The 19,538-nt window shown below is 37.3% G+C and overlaps 1 protein-coding gene across 6 annotated transcripts in view; it reads right to left on the bottom strand.

Annotated features, from left to right (window-relative positions):
• The window catches only part of ctbp1 (C-terminal binding protein 1), a 28,858-nt gene extending 10,236 nt beyond the window's left edge, over window positions 1-18,622 (bottom strand). Inside the window, exons 1-3 of one of the 6 annotated variants that reach the window (XM_052574210.1) lie at window positions 18,510-18,622; window positions 18,285-18,401; window positions 5,471-5,625 (exon numbers count right to left, since the gene is read on the bottom strand). In XM_052574210.1, the coding sequence (XP_052430170.1) occupies window positions 5,471-5,608 (138 nt within the window). In that variant the 5' untranslated portion in view covers window positions 5,609-5,625; window positions 18,285-18,401; window positions 18,510-18,622. Of the gene's footprint in view, window positions 1-5,470; window positions 5,626-9,844; window positions 10,356-11,233; window positions 11,614-18,284; window positions 18,465-18,509 lie in introns of those variants that run through there. The other 5 variants (XM_052574208.1, XM_052574209.1, XM_052574207.1 and 2 more) reach the window with 5 other exon arrangements.
• Window positions 18,623-19,538: the final 916 nt, after the last annotated feature.

Below are 19,538 nucleotides of genomic sequence, written 5' to 3'. Positions count from 1 at the left end.
TCCTTAAAGTCTTATTTAAGGGGTCAGATAATCTCATATTGTGCCAACAAGAAAAGGAGAAGCTCTGAATGGTTAAGATTGTTGACAGACGAGATATTACTTGTGGAGAGGGAATATAGCCATTCCCCTTCGCCAGATTTAGTCAAGAAACGTATGTCACTTCAAACTGAATTTAATACTCTGTCTACCCAGCAGGCCAAGTACCTGATTTCTAAGTCAAGGCATGGGTACTATGAACATGGTGAGACGGCGGGGCGTCTGCTTGCACATCAGCTACGCCAGAGATCAGTTACTCAAAATATTCCAGCTATAATCAATGACCAAGGTAATCAATGTTCAGACAATGAGAAAATTAACTCATGTTTTAGTCAGTTCTACCAGTCACTGTACTCTTCTGAATCATCCTCTTATCAGTCTGATTTGGAGACCTTCTTTGAAGGTATAAAAGTAACCTCTGTAAGTCCGGATCTGGCCGATGAATTGAAAAAAGATATTTCGGTAACTGAGATAGTTTTTGCAATTAGAGACATGCATACCCTGGACCGGATGGCTTTCCGGCTTAATTATTCAAGAAATTTTCAGAACCGCTGTCTCCTTTATTACTGTCAGTTTTCAATGAGTCTTCTGTAACCTTGTCACTTCCAGTATCTATGCATCAAGCTATCATCTCTTAACTACTTAAAAAGGATAAAAACCCTCAAAATTTTAGTTCATACCAGCCTGTGTCACTTCTGAATGCGGATGCCAAGATCTTCGCAATGGTTTTGGCAAAGCGCCTTGAGAGGGTAGTTCCCACTGTTTCAATCGACAATCCTTTAACATTAGATGACTGTTTGGTGTGTTGTATGCTCCCACTTCGCCCAGCCACAAAGACAATGAGGTGATACTTTCCCTTGATGCTGAAAAAGCATTTGACCAGCTTGAGTGGGGTTCATTTTTTAAGACTTATTTAAATTTGGCTCTAAATTTATATCATGGATAAAATTGCTTTATTCTTCGCCAATGGCAGCGGTACGTACCAATAATAATATATCCAGCTATTTTGAATTACAACTAGGTACACGGCAGGGATGCCCGCTCTCGCCCCTCTTATTTGCGATTGAACCTTTGGCTATTGCCGTAAGGCAGAGCTTAGTCATTAAAGGTATAAATCGTATGGGCTTTGTGCATAAGGTCTCTCTTTATGCCGATGACACACGCTCTAGTATCCCTGAGTTATTGATTTTAATTGGTAAATTTGGGAGAATTTCTGGCTATAAAGGTTAATGTTCAGAAAAGCGAGATGATATAAACTTCTAACCCAGTTGTTGTCCACACAGTTAAGATTTGGAATCAATGTAGATGGTCTTTTGGTTTTACCGGGTGATTGTTTGCTGCCCCTGTGTCAAATAACCACATGTTTATCCCTTCGGTAACTGATGAGGCTTTTAATAGTTGTGCTTTGAACGCACTACGTTCACTTTATAATCTGTACATTGATAATAAGTTTGCCTCATTTGAACAACTGGTAGAGAAATGTAATATTTAAAAAAGAAAATCACAGGTCTTGAGCCGGATTTACACACTGCTCAGTTCATACCATGAGACCAGTCTGGACATTCTGAAACACAGGTGGGAATCTGACTTGAAGACATATCGGACGTGGTCTGGCGAAAGGTCATACAAAACATTCACTCATCTTCGGTGTGTCTGAGACTTGCTGTTATTCAGTTTAAAGTGGTACACCATCTGCATTGGTCCAAAGACAAACGGTCCAAGATAAAGTTGGACTTGGATCCTGCATGTGATCTTAGCAAACAAACCCCTGCTACGCTTCTTCACATGTTTTGGACTTGTTCAAAACTTCATGGATATTGGCTATATATCTGTTTTTGATGCATTTTCCAAAATATGGTGGAAAAACTGTGCACCCATGCCCTTTGACTGCATTATTTGGGTGATCAAGGTGGATGCTTCTTTTAGCAGGTACCAGGTGAACATGATCGCTTTTTGCTCTTTGCTAGCTAGAAGACTAATTTTGTGTAGGTGGAAGGATTCATGCCTACCAACATATGGAGACTGGATTAGAGAGGTCATGTGTTATATACATTTGGAAAAGATTAGATACATTGTAAAAGGGTCGGTTGAGCAGTTTTATAACACGTGGATGCCATTTATGTCTTACTTTGAAAGTGTGTCACCTGACAATTTTGTATAACTGTTTACACAAACCTTTGTTAAGAATTGTATGATGTTACCTAGAGGCCTGACTACTGTTTACATCTCTTATTGATCCAGTATGGGGTGGGGGATGGGTGTTCTTTGTTGCTGTGTTAATTTAAATGTGAAACTGAAACTAAAACAATAAAAAGACTGTTCAAAAAAAAAATTTGAGAACAAAGTAGTACAATATGCCCACAATTAACTAAAACAAGGGAATGGATTCTTAATATGGCACAACAGTTTAACTAAAACGAGGGAAGAAATTAATAACATGATAATGAATATAAATATAGGTCATGTCTCTATTATATATTTATTAATAGATTAAAATGCTGATAGTGTGAGTTAATTCATTATTATTATCTCATAATATAGTATTAATATGCAGAGCATCACAGGCTCACACTGGTCAAGAAGCTGCAATGAAATTATATTATATTATATTATTGTTTGCATTATATGTTTTTTGCATTTTTATTTGTACACATATGGATATGTTCAGAAGTTCAGAAAAAAATATGATTTAATTACATTTCTTTATTTTTTATTATTAATTTTGGTGCCCTTTTTTTTGCCTTTTTTAAAAACATTACTATATAGATTTATTAATATTTACTTTTTAGTTAGTTATTTTACTTCAAATGTAAGCTAACTGAAAAATGTTACTTTGGCGACTAGCTGAAAAAGATAATAAAAATGATAATAACCTGGTGAGAGCTGAGACTGTGGGGATGTGTTAAATTGTTATGAACTAATTATGCACTCCAGGATCACGCTTTTACATTGTTAATCTGATTAGAAAATCCTGAGGTGGAGGGAAACTCTTTAGAGGAAAGTATTATGACAAACACTAAAAGCCTGCAACATGATTTGCTGTTAATTTGACTCAACATATTTAGTTTTCTGCTGATGACCAAAAAACACTTTACTGTATAACTTCACTAACAAATGGTTCATGATGATAAATCAGTTTACTTGAAAACACTTGGCATAATCTGTGAGTAATACACAACATAAACAGATTTATCACAATATAACTGTGGCTGATGATGAAAAACACCATTCGGTTTGACGCCCATCAAGAAAAGTCACCACATTAAGCAATCAGTGTCGTTTATGAGCTGCAACAGAATGAAACAGAGATTTGTACAGCCATTTTTAGAAGACAGTTTTCACGTCACTTTATCATCCACTCTCCCAGAGAGACGATTGATTTTCTATCTTATCAGAAGCTCTTTTCTCTTTATAGTTTCTGTCCATTCAACAGCCATTCTGTCCAGTTAAAGCAGTCAAATAAGGAGGCTCTTTGTAGGTTTGTGGGAAGGGGCAGAAAGGCAGTGCCATCTGTCTGTGCAGCCTGGGGAGTGTTCATCGAGAATCAACCTGGCAGCCACCCAGAACCACACAAAACATGCCAACAGCAATCGACAAATCAGCAGAAAACATGCCACGTTCTGAAGGAGCACGGACGCAGCGCGAGGGAGATAATGTTTTTATGAGATGGAATTAAGTGAACTGGGTTGAGACTGAGTGAATGATTTATGGCGGCCTGCGATGGCTGGTCTTTGGTGTGTAGCCAGTTGAATGGATGGAGCAAATGGGTTTCATTTAGGTTCATGGGTAGAGTGAAAAGGAAAACTGTCACTCTTGATAATACTGACAGCAGAAAATCAACAAACACACCATCAAACGCTGCACTTGCTCTTTTTTACAGCCAGTTATATTTGATCTTTATTTAATCCACATACACTTGTATGGGTCAATAGTGCTTGTTTCCCACTACTGGCCAAAAGTAACATTTTATTTATTTATTTGTATTATTGTATCCTTCAGATTTGGAGTATTGCAAGCAATTAATATTGGATGTATTTCTTTATTTTAATTTTTTTTCCAATAACTGAAATTGTAATTATATTTAAAATACATTTATTTCATACTAAGTATAGTTCAATGTGTGACTCTGGAGCACAAAACCAGTCTTAAGACACTGGGGATTATTTGTAGCAATAACCAAAAATACATTGTATTGGTCAAAATTATCAATTTTTTCTTTTATGCCAAAAATCATTAGGATATTAAGTAAAGATCATGTTCCATGAAGATATATTGTAAATTTCCTACCATAAATATATCAAAGCTTAATTTTTGATAAGTAATATGCATTGCTAAGAGTTCATTTGGACAACTTTAAAGGTCTATTTACTCAGTATTTAAATTTTTTTGCACCATCAGATTATAGATTTTCAAATAGTTGTATCTCGGCCAAATATAGTCCCATCATAACAAAACATACATCAATGAAAAGCTAAATTATTCATCTTTCAGATAAATAAATAGACCATTATAACATATACATAAATTAGATTAATTATAAATGTCATTATAACTTGCATTCTAAAAATCTTTAGTTTATGGTTTATCTTTGACCATATGACACTAGCGTCGGAGATTCATTCTTTGCTGAGAAACATGTCACACAGGATTCTTAACAGATGACAAAGAGAAATGAGTTTTTTCACGATGAAACATCAGAACACGACAGATCTGATTCGGCACATCTAACTTCAACAGAGAAAATGATTGATCAATGGCCGCGAGCAAGTGAGATTGAGAAGGAAATAAATAAATCAGATGAAGTACGGCGGGAAGGATGGCTGTGAGATTTCATCATGCTACCCAGTGAATTCATCTAATGAATCATTCTACTCACTTCTGGCAAAAACGCTCACAGCCTCATTAATATTACCCCATTGTGCAATCTACTTTTTTAGCCTGCGAGATGAAGTGCTTTTTCCATGTAACAAAGCCAAAGAGGCTCCATCACGTCGAGCCAGTGGGATCTATGATGTATTGCAGAATCATACTCTGACATACATTACATGATATATTCATCTGTACGAACCAGTGGAGAAAAAAACACCACTCCACACAGTCGTAATAAATCTTGAATGCATTTTACATGTGTGACGCGACATTCCTTCGTGAAACAGTGGGAATTCATGAGCAGGAGTTTGTTTTATTCATCTGGATTGGATTGGTGAAAAACAGGCTGAGATATTATTGGTTAATGTTGTTTTAGCCAACAGAAAAGACATTTCAAAGGTGGAGAAAGTTACATTTGAACATTTTTGGCTTCGTTCTGAACTGTGAAATTTACATTTATTTAGCCGATGCTTTATCCGTAGTAATTTAAAACGAGAATAACACAACAACGAAGATGAAAAGTGCTACTGTACCAAAACAGCAAGTGACGTTAAGTGCTAGATACCTTCTCGTGGATCTCCTGGGTGGACTGGGCGTCACAGAAGGCCACGGTGGCCACGTCCTTTAAGATGGGCATCTCTACTGTACAGTCCCGGCCATCCAGCAGCGCCACCAGAGGACGAGGGTGCATGGGGCCATTCATTATGGGAGGCCTGATGCCTGCAGAGAGACAGAAATCACACGTTACACGTCTTGATCTTGTGAGCGCTGACTGTGTAAATCTCATTTTGTCTGCACAGGTAAAGAGAAATTCACTGTTGTGAGACTACTTCCAAATGATGAAACCCAATACTAGATTTGGCTCAAGGAGGTGCACAGATATTAGTTAATATGGTTAGAATGGTTAAAATAAAGCAACTCAAAAACACAGAAAAAGACAATAGTGTTTATTAGCAGTCACATGATTCCTGGATTTATTGCTCAATATTAAAACAATTTTTGCAACTGCTGATACAGTAAAACAAAAAGCAGTTGTGGGTTTTATATCCTCTAATAGAAGACACATCAAACGGACTAATGCTGTTATCTCCTTACCCTTTCTAACAAAGAAATATTCATTGAGTGTTATGAACACTGATGATGTCAGCTTGTCAATTACTAGTCAGTAACATTTGCTAAATGGTTTTATGATAACAAAACTGTGATAACTAGATTGTGTAGATATATATAATCAGCCAGAGTCTTGATATCAATCCCTTTGTAAGAGGACTGATGGAATTATGATGAAATAGCTACACAGAGAATCTGTTTAAAGGAGAAAACAATGAATGAATGATCTCACTGCAGCTCCAGTATCTCAAACTGTGCCATTTTCTGGTCTAAGACTACAAACATTTTCAGACCTGAATTATCAGTTCATAGTGATAACCCAACATACGCTGGCCAAGCTAATCGACTTCAAGCCAAATTCTCACTGAAGTCCAAAATATGTTGATGCTACCATATAAAACCCACTTCAAAAGGACAGACCGATTACATAAACCACTGTGAATAATGTAATCGACTACACTCTCAAACTACTTATATATGGTTATATTTGAATATATTGAAATAAACCTAAAATGATATGTATTGTATTGTGTATTATCAATGATAATTAACTAGCACTAATAACTAATTAACGGCACCTGGACGCCAGCACTCTGTACGCTCTTTGTTTGCACATGTCAGTATTTATGAATAGATTAAATGTAACGGGACAAAATTAATCTTTACAAACTACATATCATTCTAAAGATCTAAGCCTCAAGGATCGACGACAGATCGCTGTTTTTCAATGGAAAGCTTATAAGGAATGTATTTGCTACATTTGTGTAAGCAGTACACATAAAAACATGCATAATCAAAACTCTGTACGTACCAGATTCATCGTAATAATGAGTCATAAACACATCCACAGCTCTAAATCCCAGTTTAGTTAGAAAGGTAAGGGTCCACTGAACAATATCCCAAAGAGCACTTTTAGTCCAACGAAGCAATAACGTTGTAATATGGATGGTTATTCCTTTGTTTACGTCTCATGGTTATTCCTTTGTTTACTGTCACTCTTCAGGGACAGTATTGCTTGTGTCCGTTATGTAATAATCTACGCTCAAAAAAACTGCATCTTGGTAGTAAAAAACAGCATGGTTTTGTAGCATACTATGACGTCTCTTTTGTCTTAGCTGCAGGTGATTGGCAGATTGGATGACGTGGTGTTGCACCTGCACTGAATCAACGCTCTGTTAAAAGGACTTGTTTGAACTGATGGCGGAGAGAGATTTGGTGCTAGTTGGCGTTTGTTTGCCTTTCATGGAGCTACCGGTGTTCTCGAGGGTTATGGAGGTTGCGGGAGACCACCGCCGCACTCGAGGAGTTTTTGTATGATCCGCCTTTCCTAGATCGGATATTTGGACATTATCTTTCGTTGGTTTTGTTAGTTTGAATTTGTTACATTTGTATCACTTACATGCATGCTGACACACTGACTATGCACTTATACTGACTAATAAACATTTCATGTTTATTTTCTATAGTTTAATAAATGTTTGTTTTTGCAAATTAAGCAGTTGTGTGGCGTCTCCCTGATTTTGTTGCGTTCCTTGCCAGTGTCACTAACAGGATGAGACCATCCACAAACAAAGTGAAGATATGCAGAATATTGATTATTTTAATTCTGCCGCTCTCTCGTGACGGCTGTGACGCGATCTGTGCACCCGTCCTCTGATGGGGGTGTAATTTAGTGATCGGCTTTTTTGCACAAATAATACAATTCTTTCTTTTCTTCAATATTTTTCATATATGTGTGGGTGCTTTGTGGGGAATGGGGTTGTATCTGCATTATTACCATCTCTATCAGCGCAAATCATTGTGTGATTAATGTGTGTATTGTGTGTGAATGCAGTCTATATGAACAGAGTGTGATTATTGACTTTAAGGGGCATTTGTATGATTATCATCTGTACAACCGGCCATCAGCATGTGATTACTGACTGTATGAGCATCTATCAATGTGAATGCTGTATTTCTAGCAATCCCAGGGTGTACTGTAATTGGCATATAGAGTTAATTATAGTTTTTCTTATTTATTTTTATTACTCTTTTTTTAATTCTTATTCTTATTCTCAAATAAATCACTCATACGATGTCTAAGATTCTGTCTATTGTTTTATAATTGAAAAACTATGCAGTGGTATGTTTAATGACTAAAATATTTTGGAGAACCCTTCAATATATTTGGTATAGCTTTTTGGTAAATATTTACATAGGGGGTGTTGGGAACTAGATGTAGTCTCAGAAAAATGGTTGCAGCAATGTAATTTTTCATGGTATCATCTTCAGATCTGAAAAAGAAACTCATGAGACATGTGACTTTCAACCCATGACTTGCTCCAGGTAATGATTTCATGTATTTTTATATGGAAAAAATGTTTCAATGCACTTCAGTGTCTATAACTTTTTATCTTTTTTTGACCATTATCAACTCTGGATGGACAGTAAAGCCTAAAGGGTCTTCTTTCCAAAGACACTAAAATTGTGTGTGTAGCACACTTAAGTCAGGAACTGTTGCAATTTTAAATTAGGTAGGTCATTTTGAGCTGTGATACCCAAAATGGGGGATGTCGGTTTAACAGGTAAAAAAAGAAAAGGCAGTGTTTGTAATGTTGATTCATCTCACAGCTGGTTGGTTTAAGTCCCTATGAAGAAAATGAATGGGAAAAGTACTTCCGGAAGCAAGGCTGCAGAAAAGGTGGGCAGTGACTGTTGCGCTGTATTGACATTGGAGATAAGTGCACTGCTTGGCTGAGTAGCAGAAGCTGGCTTTCTGCCTAGTGTCAGTTAAAGAATCATCTACCAACGGACTTGTCAATGGAAAGTCCAAGTGTCTTTGTAAACTACCGTTCAAAAGTTCAGAAAGATTTTGGAAATGTATCTGAAAGAAGTGTCTTATGTTCACTGGAGCTACACTTATTTGATCAAAAATACAGTAAAAACAGTTATATAATGAAATATTATTACAGTGTAAAATAAATTATTTCTATTTAGGTATATTTTAATTAATATTAATAATAATATTTTTTATTATTCCATTAATGCAAATTACTCCAGTCTTCAGTGTTACACGGTTCTTCAGAAATCATTCTAATATGCTGATTTATAATCAGTGTAAAACTGTTGGGGGGGGGCTGTGATACCTTTTTCTTTGATTCTTTGATAAGTAAAAAGTTCAAAAGAACAGCATTTATTCAAAATAGGAATATTTTCTAGCAATATAAGTCTTTACTGTAATTTTTTATCCATTTTACATATCCTTGCTGAATAAAACAAATTAATTTATTTTAAAAAAGAAATAAAGAATGAACTGACCTTAAATGTTTGAAAAGTACTGTATATTGTAACACAAAATTTCAATTTTCCAAAATTTCCAAACAGAAAACAGTTTTTTTTTTTTTTTTTTGATTTTTTTAATCAAAAAATTATGAGAAAAAAAATTATCACAGGTCTCAAAACATGTTAAGCAGCACAACTGTTAGCAACACTGACTATAAATCATTATATTAGAATGATTTCTGAAGGATCATGTGACACTGAAGACTGGAGTAATGATGCTGAAAAATCAGCTTTGATCACAGAAATAAATTACATTTTATAATATATCCACATAGAAAACCCTTATTTTCAATTACTATATAATATATAACAAATATATACTATATATATTAATACAAATATACATAACAAAAGTACAATATGTGCACCTGTGACCTCTCCCAGTTTTACCATATACAGGCTGGCAAGTGCAGACATGGTGTAATCACAGACACACCCACCTCTATCAGCACCACCCTCATCTTTCACACTCAATACACATGTTTATGCACAAACAAGAGCTCTTTACCTCTGTGAAGAGATCCCTGGCTTCCATGTATCCATTCCCACACAGAACCAGCTGTTTTCTCCATTTGTAATGAACTTTTACACCCTTAAATTATGTGTTAGTGACATCTAAACCATCCTAGCAGCATCCAGTAATCTTGTAACACAGCCACTGTTATCTCTTTTATTTCCGATTAGGACAAACTGCCAACAACACGCAATAGATGCATCCAAGCACGCAGATCTCGAATCAAATCCTGCGATCAAGAAAAAGCTCCATCTTTGCATGTAAAACCACAGCTAGGTAAATCAAGATGCCAGCATTGGAAAACAAAAACACACACGGCAGTTCTGTCGAAATCCCTCAGCGCTCTGTTCATATTGCCCTGCCCCGAGGGTGAGCTAGATCTGTTTGAATTAGCTAGTTCATAGCAACAAGAACCAACAGGGTCAGTCGCACACGGCGTCTAAAGACCTCGACTGCCCGCGGGCGATAATTCAAGCTGACATCCCCCCTTTGTTGCCTTCTGGCGAAAATGAAAGCCAATTTCAAATCCCAGCCTCACGTTCACCGTGCGACAAGAACAAAACCTGTTTTTTAATGACACGCTTTAGTTCGTCAGAGTGTTGTGAAGCTTGCTTTTTGTAATTGGTGGAAAGCCAATGCATTGTTCTCAACCCAGACTTCCAGGAAATGTGCACTTTGGATTTTTCAAAAAGGTGGAAAGGGAGTCACTTGAACACTGTAATGACATTCATAGAGATTTTTAACTTTCACTAGTCGATCTCCTCTTAAAAAAATGAGACAATGAAAATGTGCTTTTTTCATGATCAGGAATCTCTTACGAATACATGTTTATTTTAAGATATTAAATAGCTGCCCATTAGCAGCATGCACCCTGTTCCCACTTTTGGACTCTTCTAGAATAAGAATTTCCTTCGAAGAGACTAAATTTAAGGAAGTAAGTCAAGGCCGGAACTGGAAGCCACATTTCCACTGCACAATGTGAGGGAGGGCCATAGGAGAGAGAGTCATGTCCTTGCCAACCCCTCAAATTTTCCAGAGTACATAGTGTGTGTGTGTTTTTTTTTTTAATCTTTAGAGCTCGGAAAGATTAATGCAGTTAATAAAGCGAGCCATCAGAGGTCCGTAGCCCCGGCTCTCTGACGAATGCTGTCTTTGAACGGGAAAGAGAAAGCAGAGAGCAAGCAATTGTGTGTGGATGAATGGTTCAGATGAAAGATAATAGGAAAGAGGGAAAAGCGAGCAGAGAGGAGGGGAGGAGGAAAGGAAGAGGGGGAGGGGAAGCCAGAACACTGTACGACAGCCGAACGAACGCTCAAATATCTGCAGATATCCGTACAAGACTTTCACTTGTGGTCCCATGCAGAAGGAAAGGGAAACGTTTACCTAATGGCAAGCCTTTGTTCAGCAAATGTGAGCTTCCCATCTCTTAGGATCCGCCAGAAAAACGAGCGCGTCTCCTCAGCAAGGCATTCACCAAAATCCTCAGCATATGGCGGCTACTTCAATTTTCTTATTCCTTCTTTTCTGTGAGTAGCTAGCTTAAGGACAAACACGCGCTCACTCCCACCCCTCCTTGTCTTTCTCTTCCTCTCTAACTCCCTCTCTCTCCCCCACTCTCTCACTTTCTATTTCGACTCTCTCACTCGGACAAACACGCATGCACACACAGAATGCAAGTGTGACTGCATTTATGGGAGTGGGAGAGCTAGAGCGAGCGAGCTAGAGAGAGAGAAACGAGCGCGAGGTGGCTACAAGAAAGACTGAAGAGGAATGGGGTGGAGCCTGCGCTCTCGCAAAATTGATCTTTTGTTTCCTGAGAGGGGGCAAACAGAAAAAAAGGATAATGGAAAATTGCGGTAGAAAAACGAGATCGGGGGAAGGAAATCTGGCTGTGCATTTCCGGTTATTAAAAATGCATGATAGTCTTTTAGAATGGAAATAAAATGACTGGAAATTATTAAGCAACAAACAAACTGAGTGGTTTTCTCTTTTTTTGTCACTTCCCACAGTAGATGAATGTTCATGGTTAATTAAACGCCCCTGACAGCCATGGTTCTGGGTTATTTAGCTCTCAGAAAACCAATTACTGAATCCTACAGTCTTGACGGGCAGCTCAGAGATGTCTCCAAAAATAAATAGAGACAAATTAAGTACAAACAGGGTCGGGGCCCACAAGTCACTCTGTTAAAAACAGCAGCGGATAGACAAAATGTTAATCAGCACAAATGTGTGAACATGTCAATTCGAAACCATTTTACAACTTTTCTCACGTTTTCAAGAGTCATTTTGGCCTTTTGCTTAATGAGTCATTTGCTTTAAGTTCTAAAACAGAAACTGTTGAGTGTCTTTCACTGCTGCAGCATAAAAAAAAAAACAGGTTTACATTATGAAACACTTTAGTCAGCCACAAAACAGTAACACGTTATGACTAAATGAGTGGTGTTGGCGGCTGTTGTAAATATATGCACACATATTCATATTCTGAACTAATGCAACAAGTCATGGAGCTGCTCTGCAACTGTAACCAACTATTACATCGTCATTACTCTCGAAATGTGTGGCACGGCTCCTCAAAACTACATGGCTCCCATTAAAACCAACAAAGCTTTCTACACTGGAAGTAGCCGGCTAATTTGCAAAATAGATTTCTGCTCAGTGTGGAAAATGAGTTATTAATTAAATCACACATAAATTGCAGTATAAACAGTACAGCTGAATGTCTACCAGTTGGCACAGTACATATTAGTAATATTTTCAAAAAAAATTATTTGAACATTTATACTAGAATAAGATAAGATAAGACTTCCACCACAAGATAATCACTACATGAACATGTTTGCTTTTGATTTTTAAAAACTTAGTAATCAGTCAAAACTTTTTTCTGTGGCAATCAGAGATGCTGCCAATCCGCCTGGGCTGTGTTTCCCAAAAGCATCGTAAGCTTAAATTGATCGTAGCTCCATTGGTTAAAAAAAAAAAATCTAAATTATGTCATTAATAACTCACCCTCATGTTGTTCCAAACCAGTGAGACTGTGTTTATCTTCAGAACACAGTTTAAAATATTCTAGATTTAGTCCGAGAGCTCGCAGTCCCTCTATTGAAACTGTGTGTACGGTATACTGTCCATTAGGGCTGTCAACGAATATTCTAAATTCGAATATGTATTCGAATAGTTAAAAAAAAAAGAATTTCGAAGGTGAAAATTAATATTCGAATTAAAAATAAAATGTGGAAAAAAACGTCCGCGGTAGTAGAGGCGTGGTTGTCTGCTTTGCGAGTGGGCGCGCTAGCGTGCCTGAGAGTTCAGGGACAGGTCACAGGAGTCGCACTGTCTGGCACAGCATCACTGATGAAAGTTGACGCGTCTTCATGGAAGATGCCAGCAAGTGCAGAGCCCAACTCGACCGCAGCAGAGAAAATGAGGTAAAATTGTTGACCCGCGAGATAAAGTTGTATGCAAGCAATTTAAGATACAGTTAGCATACCATTCGACCACCAGCAACATGAGGTCACATCTCAAAAATGTGCACCCAAATGAGGATGGAATAATGTGTGGAACTCCAGCTAAACAGTCACATCTTGACACTTAACGTTACTTTGCATCTTTGTCAGCTCTTTGTCTGCAACACGACAAGAGGCCATAATGGACATGTAAGGACATAAGACCGATCAGTATCGCGGATGGGGCACGCTTCGGGGAGTTCTGTCAAGCAATGGATCCGAGATTTGATTATTTATCGTTTCATGTCAAGGAAAAGGTCCATGTTTACCACAGCACAGCCCGCTCTGAGCATTCAATTTCAGTTTTATATGCTGTAAAACTTCAATTAATATTAATAATATTTGTTTCAATCACTGAATGGAGCCTGCTATATTTGGGACAACAGTCGCGACCTTAGATTGCTTGCACAAAAATGTGTTTGTTCATTTAAACCATTATGCGCAGAGAGCGTGAGGGTGAAAGAGCTTGAGGTCTACAGTCTTGGCCATTGATTTCCTTGTTTTTGTGTAGGTAATACGTTGTCATATATGTTTAAACTTAAATAGACTACCTATACAATTAGTTACGTCTCTTTGTATTATTTTTTCCTGTTATTGACATAATGCGCGTCATTGACAACATGCACAAACAGATGTTTGAATAGTTCGAATATTCGTGTATTTTTTATAGGGAATATTCAAATGTTATTTTTGAGCAATTTTGAGGGCCCTACTGTCCATGTCCAGAAAGGTAAGAAAAACAATCAAAGTAGTCCATGTGACATCAGAGGGTCAGTTAGAATTTGTAGAACCATCAAAAATACATTTTGGCCCAAAAATAGCAAAAACTACGACTTTATTCAGCATTGTCTTCTCCTCCGTGTCTGTTGTGAGAGAGTTCAAAACACTGCAGTTTAGTGATATCCGGTTCGCAAACGAATCACTCAATCTAAGTGGATCATCTTGAACCAGCTCACCAAATCAAACTGAATCATTTAAAAACGGTTCGCATCTCCAATACGCATTAATCCACAAATGACTTATGGGTCGGTCACAACTCACTTTTCATTCCACTGACTTCCATTCATACGCATGCGAATGCGTCAGACCGGAAACGCAAGCTCATGCGAAAAATTTTGCATTTCGCTGCATTCCAACGTTCAAGTTTGGTGAAATCTGACCTGCGAATTTGCATCACGTGAAGATGTGGGACCAGTAGAAGATCGATATGTCACTGCGTGACCTCTCTGTACAGAAATTCAAAAATGAAGGAAGCGCTATATAACTTTAGCTGTAGCGCAGAGTCCTATTTTCTATAATACATATTTAAAAGATTATAAAAATAAAATAAAAAAGAAGCTGCATGGTTCGCAGTGTCCGTTGAAACAGGAACAGATGGTACATTTGAATGAGGCAGTTGTATAATTTTTTATTGCTTAGGGTGTATATATTTATAGAAAGAGAGATACAGAGAGTACAATATAATAGAAGCTTTCGACGCCGTCGCAAAAGGCACAGTACAAGCACATATTAATGTTGTGATAATCGAAGAGAGACCGTTTTATCTTGCTCCCGCCCATATTCGCAGCGGTGTCCGAAATAATTTTGCACGTTTAAAGTCTAGTGTGACTGCCCCTTTAAGCCCCTTTAAGCTGTTAACTTTTTTAATGTGGCTGACACTCCTTCTGAGTTCAAACAAACCAATATCCCAAAGTAATTCATTTACTCAAACAGTACACTGACGAGCCAGATAATGACTCGTTCACGAATCAAGAACGGGTTGCATCGGCTTTCGGATCACCAGTAGTTCTTTCTGGCAGTTCGATTCAATAAACAGAAAACAGTTCACCAGTTCTTTTGCACTCTACGTAATGACGTCATTTGCGATGATTGCCCTTGATTCAAGCCTTGCTGAATAAAGTCGTAGTTTTTGCTATTTTTGGACCAATATGTATTTTTGATGCTTCAACAAATTCTAACTGACCCTCTGATGTCACATGGACTACTTTGATGATGTTTTTCTTACCTTTCTGGACATGGACAGTAAACCGTACACACAGCTTCAATGGAGGGACTGAGAGCTCTCGGACTAAATCTAAAATATCTTAAACTGTGTTACGAAGATAAACGAAGGTCTTACGGGTTTGAAACGACATGAGGGTGAGTTATTAATAACATAATTATGATTTTTGGGTGAAATAACCCTTTAAGCTTACAATGCTTTTGGGAAACAGCCCTGATCGATTACTTTATATTTGCAACGATCTGTTCTGAAGCTATATTTAATTCACCCTAAATAAATAAATGCATTTAAATGTAAAAAATATTATGGAAAAACTATATGGAATCCATCAACTTTTCTTCTTTTGTGTTCAACAGAAGAAAGAAACTCACACAGGTTTGGAGCTATCCTTTTAACATACAATCATTACAATTTATTATTAATTTGTACTTATTTTAAAATGACTCAACATCAGTAAACTCATTAATTAGTAAGAAAAAACAGATCAAGAATCGTTTTAAGAATCTTGAGGTGCCTAAAGATTCCCATCACTAACAAATGGTTAAAAAATACTTATATAATCGCCGAGTTTTCACAAAGCATTTGTAGGTTAACTCACTCCACCTCTAAAGGCTGAAGGCTACATACTGTATGTTGAGTGATGTACTGTACTACATTTCTGCTATCTGCCAGGCCTCGACTGCTCTGTGTGAATAACAAGCCAGGCTGGGAAAACAGACACACTGTATCTTGTGTGTGTGTGCTCCAGAGGAGAAGTCAGATGGATTGGCACTCAAGCAGAAGAGCCCCATTCTTTATGAATTCATTAGCGCTGGTCAGGACCTCAGGGGAGCGCTGGTTTTGGCAAGTGAAGCGCACAGTATGTGATCCGAGCTCTTCGGCCACACTGAATAAGCTGGCTAATCACTCCTGCACCATAAAACGGCCGCTCGTGCATTGATCCAAAAGGAAGATGAATGGAAAATCCATGATTTGTTCAGAAAAAGCCAGGTTTGACTAGCTAACTCATTAAACCTAAAGTAACTAGTTTTATTACTTAACATAACATTCCAGACGCCAGACGACAGAAAATGCTATCTAACGAGTTATAACAGATCTGTAATAAAAATAATCGCCACACCACACAAACTTGTGGTACAACTTGTTCTCTAAAGCCATCTTTCATGTCATTAAGCAAGTCAGAATTGAACTAACGTACATAAAGAGCTGCTCGGCTTTGCTACTGCAAAATCCTAATAGGAATATATCTTCTCTAAACCCAACCAGGCATTTTTCCTCGTTGTAAAACAGCGCAAGGACATAACAAGGTGAAAACCATCTCAACACCAGACCGCACATCCACCACAGTCGAATCAATTCAAGAGGACAGCTGGGAAAAGAGCCTGTCAGAGGACACGATCTATGACGAATGAGGAATATCTCAAACCACACCAGTGAAAACCTCAAAAACCCATTGAAAAAGACAATGAAAGAGGGAAAAATAGAAGTGGGGAGAGGCAAAGAGTATAAGAAAGATGCCTCTAAGAAAGATTACACTGCTTTAGATACACACTGCTGCTGCTGCCGCCTCCCTGCCAGCGCACACACACACACACACACACACACACACACTGCAGCGTGGCGAATGGGTAAACTCCCTCACATTGCCTATCTTGAAGGGAAGGGGGTGCACGGATAACATTTCCCTAAATAAATTCAGTGTGACTGAACGCATTCCTATTAAACTTGGCTGCAAACGGGGAGTGCAGAAGCAAGAGAATTTCATTGAAACACCCGCAGAGACCTAACAGTACATCATTAGATCAAAGCCCATTAACAGATCGTGTCGAAGGAATATCTAGATGGTGAATGCGAGAGAACAGGCAGTGGTTCGTTCAAGATTACGCTATTGGTGCAGCTGTGCTTCCAGTCGACTGTGTTCTCAACAACAGACAACATTGTACAGGATCCTAAAAAGACACTTGATGTTCTGCTCAACTACACGCCAAACACACACTAAAAATACGACCGGAGTAAACCACACAGAGTAAATAAACAGATAAATATAAGAGCTGACTTACTATGAAGGTAGACTAGAGTAACTAGACACCTAGGTGACAATACTTTGAGGAAGTTGACATGTGGTCTAACCTTTACACAGTCTATGGGTGTACCATGCTAGATTTCCTCTAAAACTAAAGTGCTTTTTTTTTTATTTATTACACTATCATGACCTCATATTAATTTAGACTACGTGGAATATTTTACATTTGACAAAAATAATTTGTCACATCACAGGATTTAATAGAATAGAATGGTGTATATATATATATATATATATATATATATATATATATATATATAGAATGGTTAAACAAAGTGAAAGCTATTTTTCCAATAATCGTCCAATTATAAATACATATTTTGTGTCATTTTAACCTAATCTCTTGATGTTGAAAGTTTATGAATGTTATTTGTACTACACTTCCGATTGCCCATGAATACTGATGATTTTTTTTCATATACAAATATTTATGAGGATTAAAGTATTTATGAATGTATTCAAATATTTATAAGGAGTAACTTTGTAGGTATAAAACACAGGTAATATATAATGACTAAACTCCAGTTTGACATTCAGTAACGTTAATGTAAAACTCAAGCTCATCCGCAGTCCAGTTCGATCTTTATATATTCATTTTTGATATATTTACAATATTTTATATATTAATCTTCAATCCTTTAAATTAATAACGATATATGCAGATTACACGGACACACACACAGAAATATATACACGTGTGTAATTTACGTATTTAATGCTAGCTGGATTCCTGCAAAAATAGCTAAACTTTTAAAGCTATTGTCGGGATTGTATTTACCATGTCCTCAGGGATTACTCATTAAAGAAGACTGTTGAATTTATAATATCAAGTGACTGTGAACTCACTTACTCATAGAAACCCGAATTCAGCCACAGTGTTGACAACTAAGTGCCCTTAAATGCAAGTGTGTTAGCTAAGAAAGCCCGCCGCTCCAAAGCCGCTCCACAGGCGCCTTCATCTGCCTGACAGAAATAGAAAGAGCATGTGAAAACAAGGCTCTATCAGTGCGGCTCGGCTTCTACTGACAAGCACACACCCAGCTCAAAGAGAAACGCAAAACAATCACAAACCTTGCATCACCCGCTTTGAAGGCTAAAGTCCCCGAATGTGCCCGGGATTCGGGTAAAACATGTAATGAAAATGCGACCAATCGGAGCCGTGTGACCGGAGAGGCAGCCAATCAGCACAGGCTACGCTCGGACGAGAGCCAATCAAGTCAAGGCTCATTGCTCCTGCGGACGCAGAGGGATGGGGGAGGGTCCAGGAAACAGAAACGTGAGCGCGATGTGAGAGAGTGAGAGTGAGGGGGGATGGTTAGGGAGTGGAAAATAACTTTTTATAAAATAGTGCTGAAATCCATGAATAGTAACATTTCTACTTTGAAATAATTTACTGAAGATCACTAGAATATTCTGTTGATAAACACATTATTAATGGGATAGTGCATATCTTTCAGAAATGGGTGAACAGTTGCTGGTCTCCATTGACTTCTATACACATTCTATACAATGGTGACCAGAAACTTTTTGATTACATTCTATGCATTTTTCATATATAATCTTTTGTGTTCAGCAGAAGAAAAAATTAATAGTTTTGTATCAACTTGAGGATGAAGCCTAAATAAATTTCCATTTTGAGTGAACAATAAATGTAACTTATAGTTAATAAATTATACATAAATAAATATTTAAAAATAAATATATTAATAATATTACTACTTCTTGTCAGCAGATATCTTGTCAAATATTTAAAAAAATGAAAAAAATCTAAACCATGCTTTTTCTTAAAATGCTTTATATCCTGGAAGCTGCTATGAGGTCAGTAGGTTTACACACACACACTCCTGGTGAGTTTTATAGTTAGAATTTTTAATGTATATATTTGCACATATACATGCTTATATTTTCTGTGTCAGAAAAAGTGTTCCTGTGACATGTTTTGTCGTCTGTTTTGTATGTAGGAATAGAATCAGTGATGTGTTTCAGCTTGAAAAGTTTGTTCTCACACCAACATAACATTCAAATATTTAGCTGAAAATTATTTAAAAAAACTTTAAATGAATCTGCAGTTTGGTTGTGCTACAAAGTACAAACCATACT

The sequence above is a fragment of the Carassius gibelio genome, chromosome B14 (assembly GCF_023724105.1).
Source record: "Carassius gibelio isolate Cgi1373 ecotype wild population from Czech Republic chromosome B14, carGib1.2-hapl.c, whole genome shotgun sequence".
Classification (NCBI taxonomy): Eukaryota; Metazoa; Chordata; class Actinopteri; order Cypriniformes; family Cyprinidae; genus Carassius; species Carassius gibelio.
This window is presented reverse-complemented; position numbering and strand designations above follow the sequence as displayed.